Genomic DNA, 18,419 nt, shown 5'->3' with positions numbered 1-18,419 from the left:
TTTAACGCATTTTCGTAATTTACTCTATAAGCACAGGCTGATGAACCGCTGTTTATTTCACACAACTTGAACGACCATTTATGTATTCCTATTTTAGTATCATAGTTTACGTCTGCATTGTTTGTATATGTTAATATAACGGTGTTGAAATAACACAACTTGATAAATGCATACCGTTGTATTCCACGCTGTAATATATATCTGTTTGGCGATTCATTGTACATTTACAAATCTGCATGTCACACATGCATGCATGCTTACAGACAAGCGTTGATGTACAGGAGTTGATTTTGTGCCAAATGTTATGTAAGATGTAACAGCTTTTGTACCTGTGCATAATGTATATTTGTACATCGACTTGCAAAGCATTTCTAAGGAGTTATAAATATCAGCTAAGCATTATTGTGGAAGCCTCCAAAAATGGGTTAGCCAGCCATTCGTTAAAATTATTATATACATGTACATGAATATTCATATACGTGATACTATTGCCGTAAACATATATATACAGGTGCAAATACACATGTTCGGCTTATCCATAATTTCAAAACCAATTAAAACTGAGAAGCACAAATCACCGTGAAATAATAGAAACTAGTGCCAAGTATGGCCGGCTCTTGAATGTAACTTTAAGTGTTTCACCTATAGCATATCGATTAACGTGTCGTATGTGAGCATAACTAGTATGTTCCAATAACTGGCATTTGACCCTGGCCCCTTGTCCCAAGGAGAAACAAGGGCTCGTTACATATAGCGGTCCAGATTAAACCCTGAAATATATATGTGCCCTCAACCGACGAAGTGTTTGATGCCGATTCTGTGCTGTTTATATAATAGTACAATTTCAGTCAAGTTTAAGCAACCAGCTCCAAATATTTTGTTTTGTAATGAAGACTAACTTTTTGGACTTTAGCCAAAAACGTGCCTTGTGAAACAGTTCCCAGACGCCTGTAGGACACGTGACTCTGGGAAGGACCATTGTCGTTGTTTCTTGGGGCTTTTTTCTTCTGGTTTTCGCCTTAGGGTGGCTAATCGGGCCAGAAGACACAATTATCAGTTGATACTTCTTTTGCTCAGAGGATTCTGCATGTGTATGATGTATTGATGTATTGATGGAAACCACAACCACAGAAAGTGCACAAAGTTGTCTTTATTATGATAAACTAAATGTATAAATATACAGTGCCAAAAATAAAGTAAAGTTCGTGTGTTGATTATTTCATTTATTGACTTACTTATTTCTTCCTTGAATTTTAAGAAATACATGTAGGTCGAAGATCAACCTCCATGCAGTTGCTAGCAGACCTTCCCATGTACCATCTGCAATTTAAGAAAATACATATATACAAGTTAAAGATTAACTTCCCATACAATCGTCTATACAAACAAACGTTATATTACACGGTGAGAAATATTACTTTTGTCTGTAAAGATAATTGTGATACATTTGGGATCAAGACATGCATAGATGGAAGAGTCATTTTAAAACCCCGGATGCATGTGTTTGCTCGCGTGCACCATATCTAATAAATACCCATATTATAAAGGCAACGGCAATTATATAATTCAGATTAAAATTGTGTTGAACACCGATACTCAAGGACTTATCGCTTATTCAACAGCGGTCATTTGTATGGGTGCTGTGAAAAATTCATGGAGTGTCTGGAGACCATTCATGTAAACTACTGCAGTCGTCAGCTATATATCGGACAAACCTCCCCAATTATAAATAAAAGCCGTGAAGATTTAGCAGGAGTGTATAATAGGGCTTTTACTTTGTGTCAGGTGATAGCGTATATATATACGTAACACATGTATGGATATCAAAAGAAGGTCACGTGCATGCAAGCTCTGTATAGCGTTACATGCACCATTTAACATAAACGTCACTATGTGTGTGTGTGTGTGTGTGTATATATATATATATATATATATATATATATATATATATATATATACATATATATATATATATATATATATATATATATATATATATATATATATATATATATATATATATATATATATATATATATATGGACGATGGCCAATAAGGGCCACACTATGCCTCCATAGTGTGATTCGAATGGGCGAAGTCGCGATGCAACTTCGCCTCTTCGCCTCGCAACTTCGGATGACGTTTCTGAGGAATCGTAACTTCACCCCTTCACATCGCAATTTCGCCCCTTGGCATCGCAGATTCGCCTCTTCGCTTCATCGCCCTTGATTTGAACGCAGGTATACTGTGGCCCCTATCAGCTATCATATGTTCATACGTATATATATATATATATATATATATATATATATATATATATATATATATATACAGTGTGAGAATCTTGAAGCTGGGTACGTGTAGATGGGTCTGGCAACAGCCTGCCGTTGGCCGTGGGTTTCCTCCGGGTTCTGCCCGCTTTCCTCCTACCATAACGTTGGCCGCCGTACGTAGTATATGTGAAATAGTCTTGAATACAGCATAATACACCAATCAAATAAATACACCTTGAAGCTGGATACGCTTGACTGTATATATGTGTACATGCACATGCTCACGTGTTATGTACGTGTGACAACAATAGTGAATGTACCGTGTGTGTACTTCCATGTCATAGTGGATGTAGAAAATTAATCAAACTGAGTTGCACCCTGTAGGCTACATAATCTGTATGTACCCATGATGTCCTTAAGACTTATAAGCGTATCTGGGTAGTTTAAAAATTTTGTGCTAAAATTAATAATTAATATTTCAGATATATATATATATATATATATATATATATATATATATATATATATATATATATATATATATATATGTACGTTCCTTCCTTGTGATAACTATAGCCTTTAACGAATAACGCAACGATGACTAATCCATTACTACACGATGATCTCTGACCGGAATGAAACTAATGAAACTAACTTTGAATGGGCTTAATTTCTCCGCCGTCAGGCCTCTCTCTCTACATTTATATCTACGGATTTTTAAACAACCCCATCCATACATGTGAAAATGATTTTTAAAATACCGGTAATTTAAAAAGTTAATTATGGAACAAATGATTTTTTTTTTAACTTTCGGGAATCAACTTAAAATGTTATTATGATTTTGTGATTATGTTAAATTTGTTCAAGAGTATATACATGTACATTCCTGGAGAAGATAATTAAATTCCTTAAAATGTCAAGGCGGTTTGAAACACTAACCGTGTCATCAGTTAGCAAATAAATTAGACTGTATTGGTAGTGAGTATCGTGTAGTGATTGGGAACTGTTAAGTACATGAGCAACATAAAACTGGTTATTTGTTTGATAAATACAGTGTGTGTCTGTGACCGTTACGTAAACCAGCCCGTTGCGGTGGACCATTCCCACCCCGTGACTTGCTATTATTCTGCCCTCGTGATACTGGTGAGTGCAAGCTGTGGAATGGTTGGTTAGGCATGACGTCATGGCAGGTTGCCCGGATCTACCCTATATAAAACGGGCGAGCACGCCGTGGATACTCAACTATTCGGATTCTTGTCTTGCTGCGTCAGTGAACGTACGGACAAGACCGCTAAAGCTTTCATTTCTCTCTTCAAGAAGTTAAATCTAACGTAGTCTTCATCACCAAACGCTTTGGGTTCGGTATCAGAAGATTGAAAAATGGCCGTCTCACAACCTCGTCAAAATTCCACGCCGAGAGCGAAGCTGGAATCAACAAACAGATCAACATGGAGCTGTACGCCAGCTACGTGTACCAGTCCATGGTGAGATTACGTAGTTTGTTTTTCTCCTATTTTCGTCTTTTTGTGGATGCGCTTTCCCGTGCGGAGAAATATAGATTGCACTCTTTATGGCTTAAATCACACTAGTGGTAATATTTTCACGGTAGAAATTTGCTCGTGGATGCTGAAGTCGCCATTGATGTTTTCTTCCTCACGCCATTGCAATTTTACCGTAGAGAACCCAAAAATATCGCTTTATGTAACCGGTGTCGATTTTTCCAGGTTTTCACTTTTGGGAGTTTTCTTTTGCTTCTTGTTTTATGGAACGTCGTAGATAAGTACCATCGACATTCTTGTATTTTGCTGCTAATGAATATAATGATGAAATATTGTCAGTGTATGTCCTGTTGCATCCGGGTTTAGAGTTCATTTGTACTTGTCAACACACCTCAGTTGCAGTGCGACCTTATTTCTGCCAGTGCTAAATAGACTATTAGTGTCCACAGTGTGATAAATAGGTTCTCCAAATTGTTGATGTGGCACAATTTTCGAAGACCTGAGCAACTACTTTTGATTAAATATCATTAAAGTGCTATTTCATTCCCAAGAGAGACCAGGGTGAAAATATAAAAGTGATGCGAGGGTTAGAGCTATTCCAAAAGAGTACACTAATACAGATTTGTATAAAAAAAAAGATAAGTAGAATTGTTAACAATTTAAAACATTAACTCATCATTTTTGTAATTTTAGTGCTTCTACTTTGACCGCGATGATGTCGCTCTGCGAGGCTTTGCCAAATTCTTCAGAGAGAGCTCAAAGGAAGAACGGGAGCATGCTGAGAAACTGATGAAGTACCAGAACAAAAGAGGAGGCCGAATTGTGCTGCAAGACATCAAGGTAAGCTTTAGCACCTTTCACAATTGACAACCTCCATACATTCAAAAGCCAGAGGAGGAATTGGATTATACTTCATAGAGCTCACTTTTTGTTACATTGAACTGTTTTGTGAATGTGATCACAAGCATATTTTTAAAAGATTGCTTCACTTATGTGTGCTGCATGTTTAATTAGATGAAATGTCTAATTGGAGAGTTCATGGTTTGCCATTGTGCCTTTCCTGTTGGCAATGCCTCAATTATGAGATTGTTATTGACCACGTCTTCCTTAGATTTTGGCTTGTTCGTATTTTCCATTACCCGAATTCCTAAGCCTTTTCGCACATGAAAGACCAATTCTCAGTGCAATTTATTCACATTTTTTATTTGATTTTAGAGACTAAACTAAATAGGTTGGGTTGGCCAATTTTAGGACTTCACAAAAAGTATAACTTTATAAGTGTACACAAAATAATGCTGTCAGAATATGCTTGAATATACACCTTGCCATCATGCAAAGAGGTTAAAAAATTACAGCATGTGCTTTTTATAACATTACAGTTCTTATAAATGCCATGACTTTAAACTTCGTTTTTAGCACTTTATTTAACTTGGTCCAATAGCCAGCATTAAATCTTTTGTGGTAAAAATAAGTACAAACTCTCATTGACAGAAGCCTGACCGTGACGAGTGGGGAACAGGGCTGGAGGCCATGCAGACTGCCTTGTCACTGGAAAAGAATGTGAACCAGGCTTTGCTGGATCTGCACAAGATTGCGGACACACATGGAGATGCACAGGTAAACAAAACCTGGCTCAGTTTGCTGTACACCGGACACGTGTCATCATTTGTCTTGAGCTGCTGTCTCTTAAAAATGTAGGCTTTGTGACAACATACTACAGGCCATGTTATTGAGGTCCAAAAAAATATTGGATTTTGATCTGTTTTTGGAATTAGCTTGCTGCGATCGCAGACATGTAAAAGAGTTTGGTAAGGTAGATGAGTTGATTTTCTTTTGCTTCTTCAAGACAAATTGACCTGCATCTGAATTTGGAATAGCAGTAGATATTTCCAAATTTGATGTATGCACGTCACATTGGGGCTTAGTATATTGAATATTTTCTCTGAGAAATATTCTCAGTTTGACTTGCTAACCCAAGATAATATTAAAGGATTTCTAAATTTTGTAGTAGTGGAAACCAACCTCAACAAGTGTGCCATAAGATACCTGCTGACTGATAAAGTTATTTGTAGCAATTTTTGGCTTGTTGCAATTGTGTAAAATATCACTGTTTTCATTGACTTCTCATAGGACAAGATGATAGATCATGCATTGTTAGTTTTTTCTAGATACATTTCTGATAATTGATGAACCTTTGGTAAGGCTCTGCATGAGCAGTGGCCTCATCTGGCAGTCTGGACATTGTCTACTCATAAGCCCTACGTGTATAGATTTCCTCCACTCGTAAACATAGTAACCATGATACAAGTGTAAAAATTTGTAGTAAAGTGTTAAATGTTGGTGAAAATAAATCAACCTTCATCACTACGGTTTCTTGTATTGTCTACAGCGTGAGCCAAGCCTACTCTAACAGTCAACCAAACCTACAAGTAGTAATCAGTTGTTTATTTCATTTTTGTCTACAGATGATGGACTTCATTGAGGGAGAGTACCTCAAGGAACAAGTTGACTCCATCAAGGAGATCTCTGACCATGTGACCAACCTGAAGCGTGTCGGCACAGGCCTGGGAGAGTACATGTTCGACAAGGAGACCCTAGGTGGGGATGAGTAAACCCTTTAGGACCACGCCCTCCCCATCACCTGGAGGAGTCTGTCTCTGTAGCTTCTGGTTGACATCTCAATCTTACATTTAAATCTGTCATACCGGTGTACACTGTGTCTGGACTACTGTATACTATATCAGCTGATGTAATTATCTTGTAACTAGCTCAGAATGTTTGGCACCAAGTTAATCTTCCGAATGTTACCGGTGAAGATATTGTATTCTTCCTCGCAGGTTGTTTGCTTGTCTAATACTATCCATGACATGCCTCTGAACATTGGTGTATGAAGCTGCAGAAGAGGAAATAAAACTTGAAACTGATCTTGTTGTTGGAGTTGAATTCATTGACATGATAACATACTGTCAGTAGTTTTTTCTATGTAGATAATTAAGGTGCTGAAGGTGCACATTTCAACAAAATAAATTTTTCCTACTTAATAGTGGTTAGTAATGTTGGCATGATAAATATCGCTAATTTTTAAGAATTTTCTGAGGCGTATTTCAATCTAAGGTACTAGAATTGTCATTCCGCTATATGCAGAAGGAGAGCGAAGAAAAAAGCTGGATGGTGTTTGCTATATCCCAACAGGCCACAAGCAACTAGGAGTAACGTGATCTGTGGGATTCTTTATTTGGCCTCCGTGGCTCGGTTAGCGTGCTAGTGAAGCATGATGACCCAAGAGCCTCACACCAATGCGGTTGCTGTGAGTTAAAGTCCAACCTATGCTGGCTTCCTCTCCAGCTGTAAGTGGGAAGGTCTGCCAGCAACCTATGCATGGTCGTGGGTTTTCACCGAGCTCTGCCCGGTTTACTCCCATCATAATGGTAGCCGCCGTTGTATAATTGAAATATTCTTGAGTGCGGCGTAAAACACCAATCAAATAAATAAATTTAAGCACATCTGTAGGCATTAATCTGAGTGGACTGATAAAAATAATACTTTTTTGAAATCCGGAAATTTGTAATTGTCTCCAAACTTAAATTTAAAATGTGCATAAATTGCACTGAAACTTACTCTTCTCTGTGCAAAAAGTTTGAATTCATATTCTACATCATTCGAAAAAAATTATACTTTGTTTTGTAGCCCTGAAATTGGCCAATCCAACGTTAGTAGTTTTGTCTCCAAAATCAGATTAAAAATGTGCATTAATTGCACTGGAACTCACTCCTCTGTATGAGAATATCTTGAGGAATTTGTGTTCGTACAATTGATATCTCTTATATTACCTTTGAACAGAGGATAACTGTCCAGCTGGCCTACCTGGCATGGACCTTGGTCACGCCATGTGGCATCTGGCCAGCTATAGTGCCTATTCTTTTCATGAATAGTAAGCTTGTAACAGGTGTGCATAAACTAGGAAATTGTGATACTAGATGTAAATGGCGATGACGTATGACACAATTACTACCCTACTCCTAACAGCGTTTACATCACTGACCTTTGGAACCCTCGTGATGCACGAAGGTTTGTTTAGGTTTATCCTCACCACTAGTATCCTCCGGAAGAACTATTTAATCAGCATTCATTATTAATATTGTTGACTAGAATCATGTGCTTACTGCTTGTAGAGAAATTGCATGTGTATGAAGTATTGTTAGAAACAATGCTAGAGACAAAGTTTTTGTTTTCATGACATCACTTCCTGCCTCATCACCGTGACCCCAATGACCTCGGCTTTCAAGATTTATGTATAAAATTTATTAGTTGTGGCAGTGATGAATTACAAAGTAATCATTACACCTAAAATTCTAGAGGAAACCTTGAAGTGTTTATCACTTGAACTTCTGCTTGCTCTTTGAACACTGGACCAGATAATAAATTCTGCACAAATTAATTGCCCACCTTACACTGAACCATAAAGTATTAAACTTATGGTATCTAAACAAGAGTTGGGGGCCTCCTTGGCTCTGTCGGTTAGCACGCTAGCGCAGCGTAGTGACTCAGAAGCCTCTCACCAATGCGGTTGCTGTGAGTTCAAGTCCAGCTCATGCTGGCTTCCTCTCTGCCGTAAGTGGGAAGGTCTGGCAGCAACCTGCAGATGGTCGTGGGTTTTCGCTAGGCTCTGCCCGGTTTCCTCTCACCATAATGCCGTCGTATAGGTGAAATATTCTTGAGTACAGCGTAAAACACCAATCAAATAAATAAATCTATACAACATAAATCAGTGTTATCTCTGAGGGTCTTTTCACAGGATGCACTGGTAAGTTTAAGATCAATTGCATTCATAATATATGGCGTGGTAAAATAGGCTCATCAAGCAGAAAATCGCTTGCATGTAACAAATCTAAATTTATATGATGTAAATTTCTTTGTTAATGGCAAAGACATACAATCATAATACAGAGCTTAATTCCTGATTGATGTTATTTGTTCTCTGTTACACTACACATAGGCAAGGCTGTACATTGGCCTGTATCGACATAGTTTTGTGAATAAAGTTTACTTATTCTTTCGCCAAAAAAAAATTTGTTTCGATGTAAGGTTTCCTATATCTATGTATAAGACATGGCTAATTTGCTCCCTCCAGCACTGACTGTATATTTTCTATAGGCTTCCATGCAAGCATGCAAGCTTAAAACTGGAAGCCTTAGTATGCTTTTCACATACTTTTTTCTTTCTTTTTCAATTAAAGCTGTTTGAAATTAGGCTACAAAATCCTTTCAGATAGTATCTTTAGAAAGTTTCGAGTTTATTTTTTCATAGATCACTTACTTTAATGGCAATGTTGAATTTTAGCAAAATCTTTATAGTCTTTTTTTTTTCAAGGAACAATGGATGGATCCATGTGAAATTTGATGTGCATGCACTGCAATACTAATTATAAAATGTTTGAAAAAGATGTCACAATCCATTAAAAAATTCAGAAAGTCGTCCTTCGTGGAATATATGTCATTAAAAGTTTTGAATTGCGGTATAACTGATACATTCCGGTGTGTTTTGGGTTGGTAATCTGAATTGCTTTTATTGTTTGTTTTTTTTTTTGGTCTTGCCAGTAACTTTTAAAGATAAAGTCAAAAACTAATTTTAGGGTTTCAGGTTGAAAATACGTAATTCAATGGCCTGTAAATCGAAAATTGTGAAAACTACAAAATTTTAACTGGTAGCCCAAAATATGCACTTTACATGGAAACTGAAAATATTTGAGCTACGAGTAATACTTTTCTTGCTAGAAGTGTTGAGATGAACCTAGGCAGTTCTGGTTAAATGTTGTACTTTGATCAACAGATTCAGAAAATATGTTGACACATACAAACATGAAGAACCTCTTAACCATCTATGTGTATTGGACTACTACGTGTTTAATCGACCGAGAATATTTTAGACCCCTCTGTTTGCAGAAGAATCTACAAGCTATTATTTATTTATTTACTCTCAGTGGTTGTATATATATCATTGAAAGGACCACAAATTTTGCGTCTGGTCTTCCCAGATATCCAGAGAGACTACCATGATCATGTCACGTGACTTCATTACCATATTGGGTCAGGGTGACTCGACAGCACTGTGGTGGTCGTTTTTGTACAAAGGAGGTCGGCATTTAGGTGGGAAACGTGTTCTTGTTTTGCTGCGTCAGTGTGCGTACAGACAAGACCGTTTGTTTATTTGCTTTATATAAACACATACATACATATATATATATATATATAGTGTGTGTGATTATAAACTGCATCTTTGCCAGAAGATCATCGTTTTTAACCTGTGAAAATGGCCGTCTCACAACCTCGTCAAAATTTCCACGCCGAGAGCGAAGCTGGAATAAACAAGCAGATCAACATGGAGCTGTACGCCAGCTACGTGTACCAGTCCATGGTGAGATTGAAGACTATCAGTGTTTCATTTAATATATTTAGATTTTGTAGAAATCTTGTTCTAGACTAATAAACCAATGATTGCGCATTAGAAAATTGGTAGTGATCTTTAGGGTCTAGTGGTAACTTGTACATGTTGTATAATAAAATTGAAGTGGACATCATGACGTTAAGCCACAGCCAAATAAATATAAAAGTTGGTGTAGAAATATAATGCAGTTGTTCCTGTGTTAACCGTAGTTCCAAAGAGAGTGGCAGTGTGGGTGCTATAAATATCTAGATTAAATGATTATTTTCAGGGTGAAAACATGCAACACCATGTACAAAGTACGAAGGGCTTATAATGTCTGACTTTTTTGTTACCTGTGGCATAAACATTGTTGGCATGAGCGTGATGAGAGTCAAAAGCTTATGCAGGTGTTAAGCCGCAAGAATGAAGAGCTAAATCCTGACTGTGGCAGCAAGCTTACTGTATATAGCCCGTATTACACAAGTATTTGTAGATTACCGAGTGTCTGTAAATAACTGTTGTAGACTGGTTGGCTGGCTCAGTGGTTAAAGTGTACTTGTTGGCTCACTGCAACTATCAGACCCTCGGCCAATCAGGTCGCATGTTTGAAACCAGCTCTCACTGTTTCAGCGGGAGCTTGAAATCAAGAGATGTCAGTTAGCAAAACAAAACAAACTTTAATGAGAACAATGCAAAATATTTTAAACCTGCTCTGTAATTTTCAAGAAAAACATATTTGAGAGTAAATGTCATATTGTAATTGGGAACTCATTAAACTTCTTCCCGCCTGTATTAAGACGGTCCAAAGCCGTGAACTCATTTGTTCTTTCTTTTATTATGTCACAATTATCATTGTGAATGTGTTTCCTAAAGCATGATGTACACACACACACTGTAATGTCGGTTGGGTTTGGTAATTTCAATAATTAACATTATCCATAGTTCTTGACGTTTATTTTCTGAAACATTTATTAAGGAGGATTTTTACAAGGTAAATCGGGAAATTGAAATTATTTTCATTATTGTATATACCTGCCAATGTTTTTAAAATGCAATGATATTCCCATGTTGCTGTAAAGCAACGATGTCTTTGTCACAGAGAAACGTAACCATGATGACGTCATAATGTCACAGCTCAAAACTTAAATATTAAGTTGCTTTATAGGGTAGTGTAGAGTAGTGCTGTATAGAACTTTACAGGGTAGTGTCCTAGATGTTGTTAGGGGCCTCGGTGGCCAAGGTGGTTAGCACGCCAGTGCGGCACATTGATCTAGGAGCCTCTCACCAATGTGGTCGCTGTGAGCGCTTACTGGCTTCCTCTCCTGCCATACTTCGAAAGGTCTGCCAGCATCCCACGGATGATCGTGGGTTTCCTCTGGGCTTTGCCCAGTTTCCTCCCACCATAATGCTGGACGGTGGCCTGAACTATTCTTCTTCTAGGCACAGAACACCAATCAAATAAATAAATGTTGGTATAATTGAGTAGTACCAGTACACTTTATTGGATGAGCTCTGAGCTGTATTGTCAAAATAGTGATTGAAAGCAAAATAAAAAATATGTAAAAAAAAACACTTATTCATTGCAATGTGAAGTAAAACTGATGTACATTACCACTTAAAAAAAATTTCTACCTGGACAAGAGAAGATAAAATCTTGTATTTCTTTGGCCTCAGTCATACTTCTTTCATTCTGTTCATAGATATATTGTATAAGGTTTAAAATGATATTAAAATAATCTGCTGATAAAAAGTGATTTTTTTTTTTTTTTTTTTTGTCACTGTGAACACAGTGATTGGTGAATAGCTTGTGTTTACACAGTTGAAGCAATATATGTTATTTTTTGGCACATGTTTTGTTCTGCAGGCATTTTACTTTGATCGTGATGATGTTGCCCTGCCTGGATTTTACAAGTTTTTCAAAGAGTATTCTGACTGTAAACAAGAGACAGCCCAGAAATTAATGAAATATCAAAACAAGCGAGGGGGGTCGCATTGTTCTGCAGGATGTGAAGGTAAATACATCCAGTTTTACATATGTTTAATACTGTGTTCTCAAGCAGGGAACTACACGTACTTTCACATAAATTTCAAAACCTCTGTTAAATAGTGTAACCTTATGATGTTATGACCTACATGTAGACTAGTCATATTTATGTATTAAAAAGAAAAGGAAAAGCTACAAACTGTTAGTGTTTTGAAATTTTGTTTAGCTCTGTCCCAAGAAACACATAATCCCGATTTGAGGTAATAAGTAATTGGGGTATTGCAGATTTGACGTCAAAATTAGTCATTTTGGCTGGTATGACTTCATAACTGTAGGATAGCCTTTTGAGAGTACGATAAAATTTTCAGCTATGTTTTAAGTATTAACGACATCACTTGTTGGGCGTGGCCGAGTGGTTAATATGCTGGCGCAGCATATGACCCAGGAACTGCTCACCAAAGCAGTCCCTGTGAGTTTCAGGTCGTGCTGGCTTCCCCTCCAGTCGTATGTGTGAAGGTCTGCCAGCAACCTGCTCATGGTTGTGGGTTTGCCCTGAGCTGTGCATGGTTTCTTCCCACTATAATGCTGACTGCTGTGGTATAAATGAAATATTCTTGAGTATGGCATGAAACCCCAACCAGATCAAAAAAGTGTTGGCTGATGTCAAGCTAAAGTGAAAATGATCTACAAATGTTACTTTGGTGTGATCCTCTCCGATATACAAAAGAGACAAGATAATGTAAAATCGTCATAAGTTAAGAAAACAGTTCAGTTTATCTCGTTCTTTTTCATGGAGTCTTTATTTTGAAAAGTAACTAGTTGTTTTTTAAGCGTAGGAGAATCAAGCGGTTGGTATCTAGGTTAGTTACATGTAAGAGGTACAGAATCATCGCTCAATGACTGGTGTGACAGAATGGCAAGTCCGGGCGATGTGTAGCCATGGCTGAAGAAATAGGTATGGCACATTAATCCCAGTGTGGCCGACCCTACGAGAATTAACCCAGGAAATTCTGGTACACATATCTTTGTTCGCCACTTAATGTCTGTATCTCTTTTATTTATTTATTTATTTTTTGGATTGGTGTTTTACGCCGTATTCAAGAATATTTCACTTATATAACGGCGGCCAGCATTATGGCGGGTGGAAACCGGGTAGAGCCCGGGGGAAACCCACTGAGCTGGACTTGAACTCACGGCGACCGCATTGGTGAGAGGCTCCTGGGTCATTATGCTGCGCTACCGCGTTAACCAACTTGTATCTCTTTTAAGCCCATGGGTATAAAGTTTGTCTAAGCGTACTTCTTTTGTAAGTTTCCATTATATTTGCTCTTCAGAAAGCTGACCGTGACGAGTGGGGGTCAGCCATGGAGGCAATGCAGGCTGCTCTCGCCCTGGAAAAGAACTCAAACCAGATCTTCCTGGATCTCCATAAAGTAGCTGGTAAACACGGTGATGCTCAGGTGAGGTCCTGCTTTAGGATTTTAGCAGGCATCAGGGTATTTGTTGAATTTGGTCATCAACATTTGTTGAATTTGGTCATCAAAATTGTTGAATTTGGTCATCAAAATGAACATGATTAGATGTAGATGTAGTTGCATTTGTAGCTTAGACTGGAATATTTGGCCATCATTACCACGTATGAACATCAGGGGCCAGAGGTCCAGGCACATAGTGATCTTGAGTTAATAGTGACTAGTAGCTGGTGCAGCATGGCTCTTTCCTGTACAAGGTATCAAAAATTCAATCAATTATGACCACCATTTTTGAGTTGGATGCGAGCGCATTTTGTCACCTTGGTAGCTGTCTGGTGGGTATGGGGTGAACCACGGCAGTTTTGTCCTGAACAGAGAAGACTCTGACACAGCTTCACAAGATGCAAACTGAAGCTGTGTCACTTTACATATTTGACAAAGTTGTAGTTAACTACCAACCGATAGTATTAAGCAGTATTAATTATCCAAGTCATGCCCAACACTCTTCAATACGTGAGAAAATCTTAGGCTCAAATGCACAGATTGTGTGTGTTCAGAACCTAAGGACTTAAAGTATTAAAGGAAGTACATATTGAATTTATCTTTGCATTTTAACTACATGAGCATCAGTGAAGTGAGCAGTTTTCATTATTTATTGGCATTTTATTTCAGATGACAGACTTTATAGAGGGTGAATATTTGGCGCCATCTGTAGAGAAAATCAAGACGATCTCTGACCACCTGACCAATATGAGACGAGTTGGAACAGGGCTTGGAGAGTACATATTTGACAAGAAGACTCTTGATGGAGAGTAAGGTGAAGGTGACTGCATTTTGCGGAGATTGATCATATACTTTATTTATGCTCTTGTCCTCAAAATGTAAACCACAGCAATCCTTAGTGGACCAAAATGTGAAAATGTTCCAGATCCAAGACAAACACTTTTAACTGCCATCACTTTCATAGTATATTTACAAAGTTTGTGTTGTGATCTAATCAGTCTGTTAGTTCAGATTTTAGTACCGGGATTCCATTACAATCACATATCCAGATTTATGTACAGTGCAATATTGAATAGATCTTCCTGATTTTTATTCTGTCAGTATTTTCCCAACGATTCCGCGCATGGTACTATACTATGTACAATTACCTCTGTTGGCAAACACTGGTTTTCCTACATTTGTCATATTCCAGTGTATCATTGATATTTGAGAAGTTCTGTACAAATAAACAAGCATTATTACATTTTGGTATTAAAACAGTTCTCATGTTTTTCCTATTAGTATATGTGTTGTCATGTCTGAGCAAATTGGATGATAATCTCTCACAAAGCCGTTTCTTTCACTTGCAGTCCTAGTCTGCTGACATTATTTGGGATAATATAGTTCACGTAATGCGAAATTCCGTTTCTTAATGTGAAATTAATTGAAAATGATAGGACTGACGTGTGGACAGGTGTCTATCCAATAAACTGCAAATATCACTCTAAAACGTGATTTTGCCTTACTGGACTGATACACGCATATGTTATCTGTTCCCACATGAAGCCCATTTGGATGCGGTTTTAAGTCAGTAGGTTTGTCAGGTGGTTGTTTACTTCAGCCATTCTGACGCCATCCATCCAGAAACCACACAGGGCAAGCTTTGGCTGCGTGGTTGATGCGCATGCTTGCTTTTGGTCACTGGGACGCATGATCTGTGGGTTTGGGCCCCCCACTCTCACTGCTTGTGGATGAGACCTTGGTGACAATAAGTGACAAATGACAATCAGCAGGGTATTAATATTTGTTGAAGACTGGTCGTCCAACATATGCAAATATGCACACATTGTGGGAAAGTTTGTCAGCATTTTGCAAAAGGTCACTTGTTTACCATGTACACTTCCATTCCTCTACCCATACAACTGACCACCATCGTATAAGTGCAAAAGTCTTGAGAACAGTTCATGTACTTCGTTGTTATTTAATGCCAAACTAACACCGGATTAAACCATGGACAATGGGTCCAGAACATAAGCTGTTTAGTAAGTCTGCATGGGGTGTAGGGCCATTGGCAAGACCACTAAGCTCTTAGTAATGAATGATCTGTCTGATTGTGCTAACATGACTTTCAGCGTTAATATGTCCACTTCCTGTAGCTGGCAAATTAACATGCACAGTCCTCAACTGCATGGAATGAGAGGCCAGACATGACAACCAACCCAGTCATGGCGTAAAGTGTATGTTGATGTATGTCTGGCCAGCACTTATTTTAGTCTCTCATGCTGGATACTGGGCCAACCAGGAATTATTCAGGACTACATTCCCTCATATTAAATGCTGGGCCAACCAGTATTCATACAAGACTACAGTTCCTCATGCTGGACACTTGGCCAACCAGTACTTGTCTGAGACTACAGAAACTCATGGTGGATACTGGGCCAACCAGTACTCACCCCGAGACTATAGTCTCTCCTGCTGGATACTGGGCAAACCAGTCCCAGACTACTACAGTCCCTCATTTTTGAATATTGGACCAACCAGATCCCTCATGCTGGACACCATGCAAACCAGTACTTATAATAGTACTGCATGCTTGGATATCAGGCCAACCAGATCACTCATGCTGGATCCCAGGTCATTCAGCACTTGTAATAGTACCTCATGATAGATATCATGGGCCAACCAATGTTTGTTATAGTACCTCATGCAGGATACCAGTGCCTCATGCTGGATACCAGGCCAAACAGTACTTGTAACAGTGTCTCATGCTGGATACCAGGCCAACCAGCACTTGTAAGAGTCCTTCATGCTGGATACCAGGCACACCAGCACTTGTAGAAGTCCTTCATGTTGGATACCAGGCCAACCAGCACTTGTAAAAGTCCTTCATGCTGGATACCAGGCACACCAGCACTCGTAACAGTAGATCTCGGAGCAGATCTTGGTTGAGTAGTTAAGGGGTTAGCCTTTACAGTACAAAGACACATGAGATACGAGTTCAAACCCTGCCTTGGAGTAGGATTTTGTAGACTCCACAACCCTTACTGCTTGTGGGGTCTTAGCGACAATAAACAGTCCATGATGCTTCAGCATTTTTTTATTTCACTGTGTAATGTTCGTTTAAGATTGTCTTCTGCCAATATAGCGGGCTCATCTGTATGTCGCAAGTCAGAATCATTTGCCATAGCTTTCTACCAGGCCCTGCCATTTTCTCCATACATAAAAATGAATAAATTAAAAATAATAATCGACTTTAATTTGGTCAAAAATCTCAGTAACTTCCTAAATGTGTTAAACAGCAAACTAAAGTCTAATGATACAAACCAGTCATAATATTGTTCATGTTAATATTACATGTATTATAATCAAATTATTAGGGTGTGTATGCTCTTGAATAACTGATACTTTTTTAACCTTATATTTTTTTTGTGCTTATATTCTGTTGTTGTGCTACATTTTATTATACAACGCAAAAAGACAAAAAAAAAAAAAAAATTAAAAATTACAAGAAAGGTTACGAGTAAAATTAATTTTAAACAGTATGAAATAGTTAATCTGGTTCCATCCACTCTTCTGACCTGTTGACTGACAGTATAATGATTTTTTGTTCATTATCTCAATAAAAATTCCTGTGGTTTCTTCAGCAGGCAATATGTCAGGATATCATGTTTAAACATGTTTAGGCTGTTGTTCAAAATCAGAAATCCCATGCACTAAGACACAAAATTCTCACAGAAAAAAACCACAAGAAACATGCTGCACAGTAGTTGTGTGGTTTTTGTCCAATCCAGTATGTGCCGTCTTATCTAAAGACTTCTCTCAAGGTAAAACAGTGACTGAAAATAGATTTAATAGCTTTCAGACCAATTTATTTAAACCTGCAATCAAGTCCAACTGTCATGCATGGCATGGTAAGTTAAAATCATGTTTAACACAGCGGCTTCTCAGCTTTAGCTTATATTTATATACTGTATTTAGAACCAAAGCATGAACCTCTGATCATCTCAGGGGGCGTGTCAGTGCTACCAGTGGAGTTTCTCAAAAGGAGCAAGTATTTATGCATGATCTGAACAATGAAGGGGAGGGCACTAAATATACATTTGAACGGTGTAATCGCTCTTCAAATGAGTATGTTTACAACCTATACAGATTATTTTAATAATCTGCAGATTTCTGTAACTTTGGTGCATAACTGGGTATCGAGTATTTAAACAACTGAATATAGTCACACTTATTTGTAACAGGAACTCTTTATTGTCTAAATAAGACTGTTTTATGTTACATGCAGCACTATGTTTGTTCTGTACATTCTAATGCATAACATATAAATGGCAATACTAATGCCTTAAACACTCAGAACTGCTTTACAGTTTCAAATACTTACACAGACATGTATCTACATACCAGTTACAATGATGCAGAAGAGTATAAGAGAGCATTTGCTATGGAAATCTATAAGATCGACTGATATTTGTCCATAAGGGATGTTAATCGCATCTGACAAAACTGACATGAGCTGGCACATCAAAGACCATGCAGTATTTAACATTCACAACTTTCAACAGCCACACTAATATACATATATATATATATATATATACATATATATATATATATATACATATATATATATATATATATATATATACGTTTGGAAGCCTTAAACATATTCTGTAGAACTTTAAATATATCTATGGAATTTCATAAGTAATCTATAGAAAGAAAGGTACTAGTCATAAGGCCAACAATCCATTTCATCAACGCAACCAGTTAAAACACATCGAC

General features: G+C 37.8%; 2 protein-coding genes across 2 annotated transcripts; both read left to right on the top strand.

Annotated features, from left to right (window-relative positions):
- The first annotated feature begins 3,500 nt into the window (after positions 1-3,500).
- On the top strand, positions 3,501-6,697 carry LOC135469416 (soma ferritin-like). The gene is given in 5 exon segments (XM_064748049.1): positions 3,501-3,679; positions 3,682-3,758; positions 4,467-4,613; positions 5,265-5,390; positions 6,239-6,697. Coding segments are annotated over 5 exon segments (522 nt in total). The 5' UTR covers positions 3,501-3,654; the 3' UTR covers positions 6,386-6,697.
- A 3,323-nt stretch (positions 6,698-10,020) lies between these two features.
- On the top strand, positions 10,021-14,911 carry LOC135469432 (soma ferritin-like). Its single transcript, XM_064748050.1, is given in 5 exon segments — positions 10,021-10,187; positions 12,061-12,177; positions 12,179-12,208; positions 13,515-13,640; positions 14,325-14,911. Coding segments are annotated over 5 exon segments (522 nt in total). The 5' UTR covers positions 10,021-10,082; the 3' UTR covers positions 14,469-14,911.
- Positions 14,912-18,419: the final 3,508 nt, after the last annotated feature.

This window comes from Liolophura sinensis, chromosome 1 (assembly GCF_032854445.1).
Source record: "Liolophura sinensis isolate JHLJ2023 chromosome 1, CUHK_Ljap_v2, whole genome shotgun sequence".
Classification (NCBI taxonomy): domain Eukaryota; kingdom Metazoa; phylum Mollusca; class Polyplacophora; order Chitonida; family Chitonidae; genus Liolophura; species Liolophura sinensis.
The sequence above is the reverse complement of the archived record's forward strand: the minus strand, read 5'-3'. Positions and strand labels throughout refer to the sequence as shown.